This window comes from Pan troglodytes, chromosome 1, assembly GCF_028858775.2.
Source record: "Pan troglodytes isolate AG18354 chromosome 1, NHGRI_mPanTro3-v2.0_pri, whole genome shotgun sequence".
NCBI classification, from domain to species: domain Eukaryota; kingdom Metazoa; phylum Chordata; class Mammalia; order Primates; family Hominidae; genus Pan; species Pan troglodytes.
Window position 1 is genome coordinate 24,299,963 of NC_072398.2, and position 17,764 is coordinate 24,317,726.

General features: G+C 36.9%; 1 protein-coding gene across 5 annotated transcripts in view; it reads right to left on the reverse strand.

The window, feature by feature from the left end:
• Window positions 1-17,764, reverse strand: part of DNAH14 (dynein axonemal heavy chain 14) — a 458,298-nt gene that overhangs the window by 405,734 nt on the left and 34,800 nt on the right. Inside the window, exons 5-8 of one of the 5 annotated variants that reach the window (XM_054659353.2) lie at window positions 17,501-17,631; window positions 14,548-14,700; window positions 13,257-13,372; window positions 7,981-8,043 (exon numbers count right to left, since the gene is read on the reverse strand). In XM_054659353.2, coding sequence (XP_054515328.1) covers window positions 7,981-8,043; window positions 13,257-13,372; window positions 14,548-14,700; window positions 17,501-17,631 — 463 coding nt within the window. Of the gene's footprint in view, window positions 1-7,980; window positions 8,044-12,298; window positions 12,498-13,164; window positions 13,373-14,206; window positions 14,452-14,547; window positions 14,701-17,500; window positions 17,632-17,764 lie in introns of those variants that run through there. The other 4 variants (XM_063791445.1, XM_054659354.2, XM_063791458.1 and 1 more) reach the window with 4 other exon arrangements.

Genomic DNA, 17,764 nt, shown 5'->3' on the forward strand with positions numbered 1-17,764 from the left:
ACACCAGTAGGGGGCAATATCCCTAGTTGACCTATCCCCGAGAGGGCCATTTGTCTCAAAGGTTAATGGAGGTAGGGTAAACAGACTTAACTGGGGAAGCCTCTATTGTCCCTAGTATTTACCCTATGACCTAATGCTCTAAGGTAAAAACCGGCTGCCTTCAGCCTATTCAATTATTACAAGTTATGTAACCTTTCGGCCTTCCAAAAGGTTTGTGACTATTCCCTATAACTTTCCCTAATATTTCCCTTTAATATTTCTGCCACAATCCTGCATGAAGCCCAAGACCAGCAGAAGAAAGGAAAAACCAAGATCAGAGCAGAACTAAACGAAAGTGAAACAAACCAACCAAAAATACAAAAGATAAATGAAACAAAAAGCTGGTTCTTTGAAAAGATAAATAAGATTGATAGACCATTAGCAAGTTTAACCAAGAAAAGAAGAAAGAAAATCCAAATAACCTCACTGAGAAACGTAACAGGAGATATTACAACTGACACCACTGAAATACAAAAGATCATTCAAGGCTACTACGAATACCTTTATGCATAGAAACTAGAAAACCTAGAAGAAATGGATAAATTCCTGGAAAAATACAACCCTCCTAGCTTAAATCAGGAAGAATTAGATACCCTGAACAGACCAATAACAAGCAGCGAGATTGAAATGGTAATTTAAAATTACCAGCAAAAAAAAGTCCAGGACCAGACAGATTCACAGCAGAATGCAACCAGACATTAAAAGAATAATTGATACCAATCCTTTTGACACTATTCCACAACATAGGGAAAGAAGGAACCCTCCCTAATTCATTCTATGAAGCCAGCATCACCCTAATTCCAAAACCAAGAAAGGACACAACCAAAAAAGAAAACTACAGACTGATATCCTTGATGAACATAGATGCTAGAATCTTTAACAATATACTAGCTAACTGAATCCAACAACATATCAAACAGATAATCCACCATGATCAAGTGGGTTTCATACCAGGGATGCAGGGATGGTTTAACATATCCAAGTCAATAAATGTGATTCACCACATAAACAGAATTAAAAACAAAATACACATGATCATCTCAATAGATGCAGAAAAAGCATTAGACAAAATCCAATACAGCTATTTATTTTATTTTTTAATTATACTTTAAGTTCTGGGATACATGTGCAGAACGTGCAGGTTTGTTACATAGGTATACACGTGCCATGGTGGTTTGCTGCACCCATCAACCTGTCATCTACATGAGGTATTTCTCCTAATGCTATCCCTCCCGTAGCCCCCCACATGGAGCTGGGGGTGGGGTGACACAAGCCCCACTGTGGCCACCACCACTGTGATTGCACTGGGTCAGATGTATGTTCACTCAAGGACCTAAGACTCTTCAATCAGTAGTTGGCAAAGCCAGCCAGGCTTGTGTCCTTCTGGTTAAACCTGAAGCCAACAGGCCTGAGTCTCACCAGAGACTTGTAACCACTACCTGGCTACTGCCTATGTTCACTCAAGAACCTAGGGCTCCACAGTCAGCAGGTGGCAAAGCCTGCCAGGCTTGCGTCCTTCCCTTAATGGCAGTGAGATCCCCCAGGCCCTGGATAGGTCCAGAGATGCTGTCTGGGAGCCACGGACTGGAGTCCAAAACCTTAGAAATTGATGTGACGCTCTATACTACCGCAACTGAGCTGGCTCTCAAACCACAAGACAAAGTCCTTCCCATTCTTCCTTCCTCTTTCCACAGGCAGAGGAAATCCCCGTGGCCACCACCACCACAGGCCCATAGGGAGTACCTTCCAGGCTACCACTGATGTTCACCAAGGGCTTTTCAGTCAGCTGGTGGTGAACGTTGCCAGGCTTGGGACTCACTCTTCAGGGCAGTGTGCTCTCCTCTACCCCAGTGCAGGTCCAGAAATGCCATCCAAGAACCAAGGCTTGGAATCGGGGACACCAAGAGTCTACTTGGTATTCCATCCCACTGTGGCCAAGATAGTACCTAAGGTGCAAGACAAAATCCCCTTTACTTTTCCCTCTGCTTTTCTGAAGCAGAAGGAGTCTCACTATAGCCACCACAGCTGTGAATGTGCTGGGTCTCACCTGAAGCCAGCATGTTTGAGTCTCACCCAAGGCCATAGTGTACTACCTGGTTAACACTGCTGGTCATTCAGGGCCCAAGGGCTCTTTAGTCAGCAGATTATGAATCTTGCCAGAACTGGGTCCTTCCCTTCACAGCAGTGGGTTCCCTTCTAGTCCAGGGTATGTCTATAAATGTCTAGGATCTAGGACCTGGAATGGAGACCTCATGACTCTGCCTGGTACCCTCTCCTACTGTGGCTGAGTTGGTATCCAAGATGCAAGACAAAGTCAAAGTCCTCTTTAGTCTTACCTCTCCTCTCCTCAACAGAAGGAAGGAGCCACTTTCTTTGCTGTGAGGTGTGCTGCCTGGGGTTAGTGGAGGTAGGTGCAAGCACTCTCTTAGCCTTTCCAGCTGATGTCTCACTAGGTTGGGTGCCCCCCACATCCATTGGTTCCAAGCTCAAAACAGCACTAGGACTTGTTCAAGAATTGTGGTCCTTGTGGCCTATACTGCCTTTCAAGTTTATTTAGGACCACATAGCTCTTTAGTCTGCAATGGCAAGGCTTGCTGGAACTCAAGTTCCAACCACTGGGATGGGTGATTCCAATCTGGCTAGAACTGGTCTAAATTCTCCCTCTGTGGGTGGCTGTCAGTTGAGTTCGGCTGGGTTTTGATTTCTGCTGTGACAGGGCAGCACTGAGTTCAATGAACAGTCCCACAAGCACTGCACTCTCCCTCCTCTAAGTGCTCAGATTATCTCTCCACACCACACAGCCACTTCCATGGCATGGGAGAAAGATGCCATCAGAGATTCAAGACTGTTTCCTTCCCTCTTCAGTGCCTCTTTCAGCAATATGAAGTTAAAACCAGGTACTGTGGTTGCTCACCTGAGTTTTGGTTATGAAGATGCTTTTTTTATGAAGGAACATTTGGTGTTCCTGCAGGAGGTATGATCAGTGAAGGATTCTATTCTGCCATCTTGCCCCACCCTTAATCCAAATAATTGTGATATTTTAATAAATGTACACAATGTGTTAGTAAATCAGGGTAATTAGCATATTCATCACCTCAAATCTTTATCATTTCTTTGACTTGATAACATTCAATATCCTCTTTTTTAAGGGTCAGCCACAGTGACCATTGCCTGTAATCCCAGTACTTCGGGAGGCTAAAGTGGGAGGACTACTTGAAGCCAGGAGTTGGTGACCAGCCTGGGCAACATAGTGAGTCCCCATCTCTACAAAATAAAAATAAAAAATAGCTGGGCATGGTGGTGCATGCCTGTAGCCCCAGGTATTCAGGAGGCTGAGGTGGGAGAACTGCTTCAGCCCAGGAGTTTGAGGCTGTAGTGAGCTATGATCACACAACTGTACTGCAGCCTGGGCAAGAGTGAGACTCTGTCTCTAAAAAAAGGAAATAACAATAAAATGCAAAATCTTCTAACTATTTGAAAAAATGTAATGAATTATTGTTTACTACAAAGCTATAGAACACTAGAACTTATTCCTCCCATCTATCTGTTAACCAACCTCTCTCTATCCTCCCCTCCCCAACACCCTTCTCATCATCTAATAACCACAGTTTTACTCTCCACTTCTATGAGTTCAAATATTTTAGCTCCCACATATTAGTGAGAACAAGAATATTTATCTTTCCATGCCTGACTTATTTAACTTAACATGATGTCCTCCAAACTCATCCATGTTGCCATAAATGACAGAATTTAATCTTTTTTTTCTGGTTGAATAGTATTCTATTTTGTGTATATATACATTGTCTTCATTCATCTGTTGATGGACTTTTAGATTGATTCCTATCTTGGCTGTTGTGAACAGTGCTGCAGTAAACATGGGAATGCAGGTGTCTCTTCAATATATGGATTTCCTTTCTTCACATAAATACCCAGTAGTGGGATTGTTGGCTTGTATGGTAGCTCTATTTTTAGTTTTTTGAGAAACCTCCGTACTGTTTTTCCATATGGTTGTGCTAATTTACATTCCCACCAACAGTGTATAAGAGTTATCTTTTCTCCATATCCTCATCAGCATTTATTTTTTGTCTTTTTGATTACAGCCATTCTATCTGGAGTGAGGTGATATCTCATTGTGGTTTTGACTTGCATTGCCCTGATGATTGGGGATGTTGAGCATCTTTTCATATACCTGCTGGCCATTTGTATTCCTTCTTTTGAGAAATGTCTATTCCAATCCTTTGCCCATTTTTAAATCAGATTATTTATTTTTTACTGTTGTTTGAGTCCCCTTTATATTCTGCATATTAATCCCTTATAGAATGAACAGTTGGCAAATATTTTCTCCCATTCTGCAGGCTGTCTCTTCACCCTGTGGATTATTTCCTTTGCTGCGCAGATACAGCATTCTTTTTTTGAAAACCATTTAATTGAAGTACGATTGACACGCAAAAAGCTGTACCTATTTAATGTATACAACTTGGTGCATGTGGAGATAAGTATACATCTGTGAAAAATCTATGCCATAAACTGTCACCTCCAAAAGTTTCCTTCCCTCCTCTTGATTTATTGTTATTTATCATAAGAACATTCTTTTTATTATTATTATTATACTTTAAGTTTTAGGGTACATGTGCACAATGTGCACATTAGTTACATATGTATACGTGTGCCATGCCAGTGTGCTGCACCCATTAACTTGTCATTTAGCATTAGGTATATCTCCTAAAGCTATCCCTTCACCCTCCCCTCACCCCACAACAGTCCCCAGAGTGTGATGTTCCCCTTCCTGTGCCCATGTGTTCTCATTGTTCAATTCCCACCTATGAGTGAGAACATGCAGTGTTTGGTTTTTGTTCTTGTGATAGTTTACTGAGAATGATGATTTCCAGCTTCATCCATGTCCCTACAAAGGACATGAACTCATCATTTTTTATGGCTGCATAGTATTCCATGGTGTATATGTGCCACATTTTCTTAATCCAGTCTATCATTGTTGGACATTTGGGTTGGTTCCAAGTCTTTGCTATCGTGAATAGTGCTGCAATAAACATACGTGTGCATGTGTCTTTATAGCAGCATGATTTATAGTCCTTTGGGTATATACCCAGTAATGGGATGGCTGGGTCAAATGGTATTTCTAGTTCTAGATCCCTGAGGAATCGCCACACTGACTTCCACAATGGTTGAACTAGTTTACAGTCCCACCAACAGTGTAAAAGTGTTCCTATTTCTCCACATCCTCTCCAGCACCTGTTGTTTCCTGACTTTTTAATGATTGCCATTCTAACTGGTATGAGATGGTATCTCATTGTGGTTTTGATTTGCATTTCTCTGATGACCAGTGATGGTGAGCATTTTTTCATGTGTTTTTTGGCTGCATAAATGTCTTCTTTTGAGAAGTGTCTGTTCATGTCCTTTGCCCACTTTTTGATGGGGTTGTTTGGTTTTTTCTTGTAAATTTGTTTGAGTTCATTGTACATTCTGGATATTAGCCCTTTGTCAGATGAGCAGGTTGCAAAAATTTTCTCCCATTTTGTAGGTTGCCTGTTCACTTTGATGGTAGTTTCTTTTGCTGTGCAGAAGCTCTTTAGTTTAATTAGATCCCATTTGTCAATTTTGGCTTTCGTTGCCATTACTTTTGGTGTTTTAGACATGAAGTCCTTGCCCAAGCCTATGTCCTGAATGGTAATGCCTAGGTTTTCTTCTAGGGTTTTTATGGTTGTAGAGACTTAGACTCCCACACAATAATAATGGGAGACTTTAACACCCCACTGTCAACATTAGACACATCAACAAGACAGAAAGTTAACAAGGATATCCAGGAATTGAACTCAGCTCTACACCAAGGAGACCTATAGACATCTACAGAACTCTCCACCCCAAATCAACAGAATATACATTTTTTTCAGCACCACACCACACCTATTCCAAAATTGACCACACAGTTGGAAGTAAAGCTCTCCTCAGCAAATGTAAAAGATCAGAAATTATAACAAACTGTCTCTCAGACCACAGTGCCATCAAACTAGAACTCAGGATTAAGAAACTCACTCAAAACCGCTCAACTACATGGAAACTGAACAACCTGCTCCTGAATGACTACTGGGTACATAACGAAATGAAGGTAGAAATAAAGATGTTCTTTGAAACCAACGAGAACAAAGACACAACATACCAGAATCTCTGGGACACATTCAAAGCAGTATGTGAGGGAAATTTATAGCACTAAATGCCCACAAGAGAAAGCAGGAAAGATCCAAAATTGACACCCTAACATCACAATTAAAAGAACTAGAAAAGCAAGAGCAAACACAATCAAAAGCTAGCAGAAGGCAAGAAATAACTAAAATCAGAGCAGAACTGAAGGACATAAAGACACAAAAAACTCTTCAAAAAATTAATGAATCCAGGAGCTGGTTTTTTGAAAGGATCAACAAAATTGATAGACCGCTAGCAAGACTAATAAAGAAGAAAAGAGAGAAGAATCAAATAGACGCAATAAAAAATGATAAAGGGGATATCACCACCGATCCCACAGAAATACAAACTACCATCAGAGAATACTGCAAACACCTCTATGCAAATAAACTAGAAAATCTAGAAGAAATGGATAAATTCCTCGACACATACACACTCCCAAGACTAAACCAGGAAGAAGTTGAATCTCTGAATAGACCAAGAACAGGCTCTGAAATTGTGGCAATAATCAATAGCTTACCAACCAAAAAGAGTCCAGGACCAGATGGATTCACAGCCGAATTCTACCAGAGGTACAAGGAGGAACTGGTACTATTCCTTCTGAAACTATTCCAATCAATAGAAAAAGAGTGAATCCTCCCTAATTCATTTTATGAGGCCAGCAACATCCTGATACTAAAACTGGGCAGAGACACAACCAAAAAAGAGAATTTTAGACCAATATCCTTGATGAACATTGATGCAAAAATCCTCAATAAAATACTGGCAAACCGAATCCAGCAGCACATCAAAAAGCTTATCCACCATGATCAAGCGGGCTTCATCCCTGGGATGCAAGGCTGGTTCAATATACACAAATCAATAAATGTAATCCAGCATATAAACAGAACCAAAGACAAAAACCACATGATTATCTCAATAGATGCAGAAAAGGCCTTTGACAAAATTTAACAACGCTTCATGCTAAAAACTCTCAATAAATTAGGTATTGATGAGACGTATCTCAAAATAATAAGAGCTATCTATGACAAACCCACAGCTAATATCATACTGAATGGGCAAAAACTGGAAGCATTCCCTTTGAAAAGAACATTCTTGAAAAGATAAAATTACAGAAATGGCAAACAGATTAGTGGTTGCCAAAGGTCAAGGAGAGAGTAGGAATAAGAGGAAGGTGGATATAGCTATAAAAGGCCAACACAAGGGAAACTGTGGTGATAGCAGTGTTCTATATCTTGATTATATATCATTGTCAATGCCCTGGCTGTCATAATAGACTGTAGTTTTGCAACATTTGGGAGGGAAACTGGGTAAAAGGTACATGGGATATCTCTATTATTTCTTACAACTGCATCTCAATCCACGATTATCTCAAAATAAAAAGTTTAATAAAAACAATTTTAAAAAACATTTGGCTGATGGAGATCTTAACAAAATAAGATTACTGTTGTCTACTTTAAATGACTTAATTATGCTTCTTCCTGGAAGCAAGAAGTTAGATAAAGTGACCAAGGGAACTCATCAAGGTTTTCCATAGTTCTATGACCATAGAATGGTATACTGCAAAACACAGTGTTTAATAGTCTTTAAAAAATAAAAATGGGTTAAGTTTAATCGTAAAGCAATGGAATGTGACTTTCTAATCACTGAATGAAAATGAAATTATATCTGCTTCCATAGTACATGTAAAACATACAGCTTCCTTTTGAAATTTTTATAAATATATTACGTATCAAAACTTACCTGCTCTTCTCTGTCTTAATTCTTTTAACATTCAATTTCCAGGTAACAAATGCTTTATTCATTCTGAAAGGAAAAATGCTTCTTATATTCCATATCCATAAACCACGTATTTATACGGAATAAATTTAGTAAAAGCTTAGTAATACCAGAATATTCTCTAGAACATATTTCATTCATCCTGAGTTACCTAAAAGAAATGCTAAGCCACATAAATTTTCTCCCAAACTATCAACAGAATATAGAGCAAAACGTAAATGTAAATGAAAGTCCTTATAATTCTCATAGATACAGGATTCACTTAGCTGCAACATTCCAATAAATATTAAAAATTATTTTTAAAATACCGTTTTCCTTTATATGTTCATTGGCTTACTTCGAAAAGAGACTTCATATTTCAATAAAATCAAGATTCAATTTTCAGTGATAATGAAAAGGTACATTGATAAAAAGTCTGTATAGTGGTAAGTAAAAAATTAAGGCAATGTATGTCATTTTGATATTATATAATACTTATGTAAAAAATGCACTTGTAATTTTTAAAACTCAAAGAACCTACATGAGAAAGAATTGGAAAGTTTCCCTGGTTATTACTCATCATCAATAATTGTCATGCATTTTGAAAAAGACAGGCCAACTGTTTCTGCAAAGCTCTCTCAACTCTAAATGAATATGGCCACCTATATTATGCACGTGTGGGACTAGTCTAATGCAATATCACAATCACTCCCTTGGTAGCCTTTGCATCTAGAGGAAAACAACCACCTTTAAATAAACACTGAGATGTGATACTTGTTTGCCAATGTGAGATTACTTATGCAGCTAGTGAGAGCTAGTGGGTAGTGGAAAATAGTGGGGATAGGGGTGTGTCTGAGAAGCCAACCAAACAGCCAATCCTAGTGATGACGTTGGCTAATTTTGAATCAAAGATGGCTGAAAGAGGCCTGGAGCCATCCAAGCAGTTCAAAGAGAATCCCATGATATCCTTCAAACAGGCCCACCTGAGGCCTTGGAAATCAGGACTGCCTCAATCAAAATCTAGTAACTTGACCTTAAATCCGGCTCCAAAGAAGCACTCCACATAAGTTACTATTTCACTTTAATCCAAATCCATAGAGTCATCGTATCTCAGAACCCTAGAAGATCCCTGAAAATCCATAAGAATCAGAGGGGAACCCAGTGATAGTGTAAGGAGTATCTGCACCAGGTCACAAAAACTAATATACCAGAAAAGTTTCATGAGGTAAAATGATGATGCTGATGGTCTAATCACCCCTGTACTGGCATCACCAGCTTAAGTTGTTAACACTTCATCTTTATCTCATTTTTCTATTTGAAATATTACCTTTTATAATATAGTGATCTAAGAAAAACTATAAAGATATTAAAAATAAAATTGGCCAAGCGCGGTGGCTCACACCTGTATTCCCAGCACTTTGGGAGGCCAAGGCAGGCGGATCACAAGGTCAGGAGATCGAGACCATCCTGGCTAACACAGCGAAACCCTGTGTCTACTAAAAATACAAAAAATTAGCTGGGTGTGGTGGCAGGTGCCTGTAGTCCCAGCTTCTCGGGAGGCTGAGGCAGGAGAATGGTGTGAACCCGGGAGGCGGAGCTTGCAGGGAGCCGAGATCATGCCACTGCACTCCGGCCTGGGTGACAGAGCAAGACTCCATCTCAAAAAAAAAAAATTAGCCGGGTGCGGTGGTGGGCACCTGTAGTCCCAGCTACTTGGGAGGCTGAGGCAGGAGAATGGCCTGAACCCAGGAGGCAGAGCTTGCAGTGAGCCGAGATCACACCACTGCACCCCAGCCTGGGTGACAGAGCAGGACTCTGTCTCAAAAAAAAATAATAAATAAATCATAAAATTTAAAAATTAAGTAAGTCTATATTAATTGTACAACTTCAGTAAATATAAAATTAAGTACAAATTAAGTAAATATAAAATTTAATTTGTATTTTTAACTTGAATAAAGAAAATGAATCGTTTTGACTATAGACATTGATGCCAAATGTCATGTAAAAAGATGATTCTTGTCCCATCTGCAGTTGAACTTAAAAAGTTTAATAAATGATAATTATTTACAGCAGAGCAGACCCTGAGGATTTATCAGAAGGCAAAGACAACAGTGGAAAGTCTGACACTGACAGAGTTTCAAATAAAAAGATACAGAAAATAGTACTTTGGATAATATCTTAAATTGATAATCCAGAATCAAAAACCTATCTAGCCCCAATTCTAGTTCCTAAATTACAGGGATGCAACTATCACCTATCTTTGACGAGAAACTTCTCAGAACTGTTACTCAGTCATCTACACTACATGTGACAGGTCCCAGAAAATAACAGAACCAGCTTCATTTCCTACCAACTTCATTCCAGGAACACCACTTCTACCATCAAATCCATACTAAACTTGTTCCTGCTTCACAACTTTGAAACTTGCTATATTCTCCTTCTGGAAGCCCCACATGGCTGTCTCTTTTTCATCATTTAGGTCTCTGCTTCACTGCCACATCTGTGACCAACCTATCTAAAGAAGCAATGCACACAGATGTCTCTAGTTCTCTGTTTTATTATATTTCTAGGCCTCATCACTATCTGAAATTATTTATTTACCTATTATTATCTATCTCCCTCCATTAGAATCTAAGTTCTATAGGAACAGAAACCTGTATATTTTTTCACAGTTCTATCTCCAGTTCTTACACCAGTGAAACAAAATAGGGACATGATAACATTTATTCAATAATTAATTTCTCTGTCACAAAATCCTTCTTCTCTTACAAAAAAAAAGTTTCTCAGGTCCTTAGTTATTTAAGCTATTTACATATTAAATAAACAATTTAAAATATTATTTTTCTGTTTTCCTAGTCCCCAATGGACAACAACATATCACAAGAAAATGCAGACATTAGAGAAGAAACAAGAAAATTATAGAACTAGATACACACTAAAAGAACAACAATCTGGAACTACTTTGTGAAGAATCAGAGTCTTGAGAATCCTAATGTGATGTGATATAATGTAATGTAGCATAATGTACCTTAAAACTAGATAAATTTTTAATCATGAACTTGAATCAACAAGCTGCCCCAGCTCCCTTACTCTGTTTTATTTGCCTTCAACTACATTTAGTATCCACTCAATATTTTACATATTTGCATGTTTTCTATTATCTCTCACCTACTATGATATAAATATTTGAGTGCAGGATAATTGTTTGGTTTGTTCAATACAATATCCCTGGCATCTAGAATAATGCCTGGTTCTTAACAGACTCTCAATAAATATTCATATAAATAAATATATGCACAGAAAAAAAGGCAAACCCAAGTCAACATAGTTGACTCTTGAACAACATGGGTTTGAACGGCACAAGTCCATTTATATGTACATTTTCTTCCACATCTGCCACCCCTGAGACATCAAAACCTATCAGGGGAAATTCAGCCAGGTATCGGGCAAAATTCACCCCCAATATTTCACGTAGGTTCTTTTCTATATTCCCTAAGTGTCGGCCAGTCTGAGAAATAAAGGGACAGCATACAAAAGAGAGAAATTTTAAAGCTGGGTGTCCGGGGCAGACATCACATGTCGGCAGGTTCCATGATGCCCCCGAGCAGTAAAACCAGCAAGTTTTTATTAGTGATTTTCAAAAGGGGAGGGAGTGTACGAATAGGATGTGGGTCACAGAGATCACATGCTTCACAAGGTAATAAGATATCACAAGGCAAATGGAGGCAGGGCAAGATCACAGGACCACAGGACCGGGGCGAAATTAAAATTGCCAATGAAGTTTCGGGCACGCATTGTCACTGATAACATCTTATCAGAAGACAGGGTTTGAGAGCAGACAACCGGTCTGACCAAAATTTATTAGGTGGGAATTTCCTCGTCCTAATAAGCCTGGGAGCGTTACGGGACTGGGGCTTATTTCATCCCTACAGCTTTGACCATAAAATACAGCCGCCCCCCGAAGCGGCCATTTCAGAGGCCTACCCTCAGGGACGCATTCTCTTTCTCAGGGATGTTCCTTGCTGAGAAAAAGAATTCAGAGATATTTCTCCCATTTGCTTTTGAAAGAGAAATATGGCTCTGTTCCAGCTCATCAGTGGTCAGAATTTAAGGTTATCTCTCTTGTTCCCTGAACATTGCTGTTATCCTATTCTTTTTTCAAGGTGCCCAGATTTCATATTGTTCAAACACACATGCTCTACACACAATTTGTGCAGTTAACGCAATCAACACAGGGTCCTGAGGTGACATACATCCTCCTCAGCTTACGAAGATGACGGGATTAAGAGATTAAAGACAGGCATAGGAAATCACAAGGGTATTTATTGTGATAAGTATCCATGAAATCTTCACAATTTATGTTCGGAGACTGCAGTAAAGACAGGTGTAAGAAATTATAAAAGTATTAATTTGGGGAACTAATAAATGTTCATGAAATCTTCACAATCCACGTTCTTCTGCCATGGCTTCGGCCGGTCCCTCCGTTCGGGGTCCCTGACTTCCTGCAACAAAAACCAACCTCTACTTTCCCTCCACCTCCTCAGCCTACTCAATGTGAAAATGATGAGGATGAAGGAATTTTATTATGATCTACTTCCATTTAATGAGTAGTAAATTTATTTTCTCTCCCTTATGATTTTCCTTTTTCTTTCCTCTAACTTACTTTATTGTAAGAATACAGTATATATCTACCAGACAAAACATGTTAATTGATTGTTTATGTTACTGATAAAGCTTCTTGTCAACAATAGACTATTAGTATTAATAGCAAAGTTTGGGTAGAGTCAAAAGTTATACTCAAATTTTCAACTGTGTAGGGGGTCAGGGCCCCTAACCCTTGCGTTGTTCCAGAGTCAACTGTAGGGTGTATTTAAGTTTGCTTGACCATAAAATATTTTTACAATATTTATCCAAAGAGACTAAAATTAAGAGTTTTAATACTGAAAAGAGTAAACTTCCTTTATCTAAAGAAATTTTATGGAACATCTCATTCCTCTGTAACTTATGGCATTTCCTCATAAGTTACAGGTAACAAATGCTTTATTAATTCTGAAAGGAAAAATGCTTCTTAAATGCCAAAATTATTGGCATTTCTTCATAAGTTACAGAGGAAATGGGGTGTTCCATAAAAAATTTTTAGATAAAAGAATTAGTACTATTTTCTACTGGTATTACTGTAGTAGAACCCAGATGTCACTCAGGCAACTGCTCCTTCAATAGGATCAAACTACAAAGAATTTGTTTCATTTTTTTCACCTCACCGGAAATCAGAAAATATCTTGAATTGCCGTAATAAATAGTAATGTCTTCTTTCTGATAGCCATTCCAAAGTAGGTATGAGTTCTACTTCCTTTACACTACCAACTATATTAATAACCTACAAAATAAAGCACAAAAGCATTATTTTATTTCTTTAAAAAATATGTACCATTTTCAAGAAATTAAGAAAGCCTGTATTTGGCTGATAACTTCTTGTAACTTCTTGCCTTTATAATTAAGCTTTTTCTATGTATGAATCCTCAGCCACTTTATCTATACCCAAATTTGATTTCCCTCAACACACTGCTTCTGTACTTGCCGTTTTCTAATGCTATTTCTTGTGCTCCAACAGAGAGAAGAGAAACTTCCTCCTCACCCTGAGATACTTTTCACAAATAGCTGTTCAGATTTGAGTCTCATAATTTTTACATTTTCTATAAAAGTAGTATTTATGAACTTAATTTTAGCTACAGAAATGTGTGTATAATCTTATAATCTCACCACCCACATACCCTATATTGACATTCAAAAACTACATGCCCTTCATCAAGGAGTTCTCTCTCTTCCCATGAGTGCCCCTCCCCTATCTGAATGTCACCACATAAAAAAATTTATTCCAGAGAGAAAAGTATACATATTTTTATCAGCACATTTGTATCTACGTGTATATTCATATATCTATAGAAGTTTTTCCTCCATTCTCACTTGATACTGCATATTAGAGATATTTCTTTATTTGCACATACAGATCTACCTCATGCAAAGATGTGGTCTTGCCCACGAATAAAGTTCATTTTATGGGAGGCTGGGAAGGCAGAAAAAGGCAGACAGACATTAAACAAATCATTAAAACAAGTAATTGTATATTTTCAACTTGTGATAAATATCAAAATGCTATATAAGAGTGTAAAAGGGGGATTTCTACATCTGGCAATAAAGTTTCTGACAAATGTGCCAATAAAGAATATTCTTTTCTTTATTATTATAGTTCCCATTAAGCTAGCAAATGCTTGTTTTGTAGTTCTTCCTGTAAAAATTTACCCCAAGTATTAACAAAGTATTTGATAGATGAAAAAATTTATTAAAGTTGAATCTTCAAACCTAAATCTCTACACAAAAGGAAAAACTTCACTATTAAATAACATGCTCCCAAGGAGATTCTTATATATAAACTGCTCCACAAATGACCAAGTATCTCTGAAACACAAAGATAAATGTATGCAATTAAATTCTACCTTGGATAATATTTTTGTAATATAATTCTGAAAGCTTAAAACATCCATTAAACATTACCTTTGAGATAAATGAAGCAGTAATAACCCAAAATTCTTTGCAATGTTTAGCGGTATGAGCCGATACTACCTGAAGATCATATGGATTGTAAAGGGATTTAGGACTTTTCCGAGGAAGGCAATAAACAAATTCTCCATCATCTTCCAAAGGTTTCTGAGATTAAAAAAAAAAAATAAACAAATTTAATTTGACTAAATTAACTAAATTAATACAATGGGTGAACAGATTACCCACTAAATTGAAACAATTTTAATACAGATTAAAAATAAGAATACTATATTTGGAGAAAGCTAACATCAAATTATGTCTAAACAATGTTCAACAAGATCGATCTTATGAAAGATTTAATATATTTAATTTTCATCCTTAAAAAAGGATCTTTAATTCAGAAAAAATTATCTATATACTTAATAATACATGCTTACTAATCCAAAGAACTTGATGACATACCTTTTACATATATGCCATCTTCTAGTATTTGTCTGCCAACACCAGAAATCTTTTGGGCATATTAAATTTGTCATTTATTTTGATAATGATGGTGGTTTGGTATAAGATAAAAACAGCTATTATTTGTTAAGTAATAAATATTTAATGAGTAATAACTCTTTCATATACATTATCTTTACAACCATAAGAGTTTATTAACTTTCATCTCTCATATTTAAAGAAACTAAGGCTTAATATTTTCAACCTCATTAAACAATTGCAGAAATTAATACTCTGATGGAGCTGAGTGAGGTGGTTCACATCTGTAATCTCAACTACTCAGGAAGCTGAGGTGAGGTCACTTGAGCCCAAGAGTTTGAGGCTGCAGGGAGCTTTACTCACACCATTGTGGCTTCAGCCTGGGTGACAGAGAAAGACCCTGTTTTTCAAATTTAAAAAAATGAATATTTTGATAAGTTAGATAATTTGAGAAAAGTCACAAATTCAGGAAATGGTGACGTAGGGATGTGAATCCAAGTCTGACTGCAAACCCATATTCTGAGCTATTGCAATAAACTATAATGCCTCTCCCACACTTGGCATTGAAAAATCAGCCATTCCACATTAAGGAAAATTTTAAGGAAAATTTATTTCTTTTAGCTTTAAAATAAAAGTTTCTTGAAACTTTTAACTTTTATTGATAAAAAATTCTAAAATCATAAGAAAACTTTAGTCTTTTCTGGATAATTAAATTTTACCATAAAAAAGCATTTAGTATTTAGTGATGTCCTCAAAAGCTATTGTGTAACTAAATGGTTTCCAATCACCGTAGTTTTAAATTTTGGATCCAGTTTTACACTTTTTAAAATTCTGTCTTCCTTGAAGATTACTTGTTTCTTCTCAATTATTTTAGCTGTTTCACTTTCTTATTTCAGCTTCTAATATAATCAATATTAAATCCTCAAAAACAAGTTTAAAAACTGCAAATAACAGGAAATAAATGAGCTCTAAATGATGACTTGTATAATGTATGACCTTTTTAATAGTTATTTGGCTATTTGAGTTATCTATATTCTAAATTAGGTTTCAAAACATTACTAAGAAACAAGGTAGATACAAATCTTCCAAATAGATCATATATATAATTAAAAATCAAATTATATATGTTCCAATTAAATTATTTTTTCAATTAAAAACAAGTGTTTAATCATATTCTCAATCCTTTCTTCACACACAAATGAAATTCACTTTATTTGGGAGTCCAAGGAACCCATGTACAGCTATGGTTTTGTTTTGTTTTTAAACTACTGTGCCCACTACCTGCCAGGCACCATGGCATATAATTTTCACAGTCCTCCACAGTAACTATTATTATCTCCATTTCAAGGTCAAAACACGAAAGCTCAAGAGGTTAGGAACTTGATAATATGGTGAGTGTATAGGTTCAAAACCAGGTGAATCTGATTTGATTATACATGTACTTTCCTTCATATTGTTGCCTCTGAAAAATGATTAAAAGATGATTTATCTTCATGGTAACAGTGTAGAGCAGGGCCAGGTGCCTGTTTTTGTAAATAAAGTTTTATTGGAACACGGTCACATCCATTTATATATGTATTATCTATCAATGCTTTGGTACTACAGTGACAGAGTTGAGTAGTTTCAAAATCTAAAATATTTATTACCTGGTCCTCTTCAGAAAAAAATCTACTGATCCTTGGTTGGAAGCAGTGGTTCTTAATTGTGCATTAGAATCATGTGGAGAGCTGAATAAAATACAGATTGCAAGGCTCTGCCTCTCAAGGTTTCTGATTCAGTGGGTCTAGGGTGCAGATGAGAATGTGTATGTCTAGTAAGTTCTAAGGTGATTCCAGTGTTGCTTGCCTGGGGACCACATTTTGAGAATTCCCTATCTAACAGTAGGGAGAGATGATCCTGTTCAATCTTAGAGCACCTGTAATAAATGAGGTCTCAGGACACACACCTTAGTTCTTACCATAGCTTTCACCCTCTGGTCATGTGACCTTGGACAAGCTAAAATTTCTCTGAAGAAAGAGGCTAATGGGTAAGAAAAAAATGAATAGCATAAGGAAATACAGACCAGACGAGATAGAAAATCAGGTACCAGGGAGTTAGAGTGTGAGAAGAACAGAATGTTACATTACCTAACAATTTCTTCTTAAATCACAGTAAAAGTGATATCCAGAAACCAAACAGTAGATTCAAGTTTCAGGCAGATGATACCCCTTTCCTGGGGACTCACTCAGAGAAAGTGATGAGAGGTGACAGACACAAACATTTTGATGTGTTATAGACTTAAAGTTTATATGCTTTATCTATTCTCCATTTCTTAAATAAGTAAAATGAAATGATGTCAAATACTTTTGCATTTACCATGAAATAATTGTAACTTGATATTAATGTAATGTTTGACTTTGACATAATATCTGAAATGAAATAAAAATTAAAATATAATTTCAATATTGATTTTTAAAGATCAAAATTAAATAAAATAGAACAATACCTTTAAAGTAATCTTCTGAATTGCAATTTTGGAGCTTCCGTATTTCAAACTGTGCTGCGGTAATATAGTTTGCCAACCAAGCTTTTCTCGTAGCCTAATAATATTTCTTATCACATCATCATCTTTTGGTTCTGGTATAGAACAATTTAAAAATCCAGTATAAGTGCAAATGTGGGCATTACTTAAGGATAATGCATAATATTACAAATATTTCTATATAGAGAAAAATTTAAATGGTAACTTAAAGTATACATAACGATTATT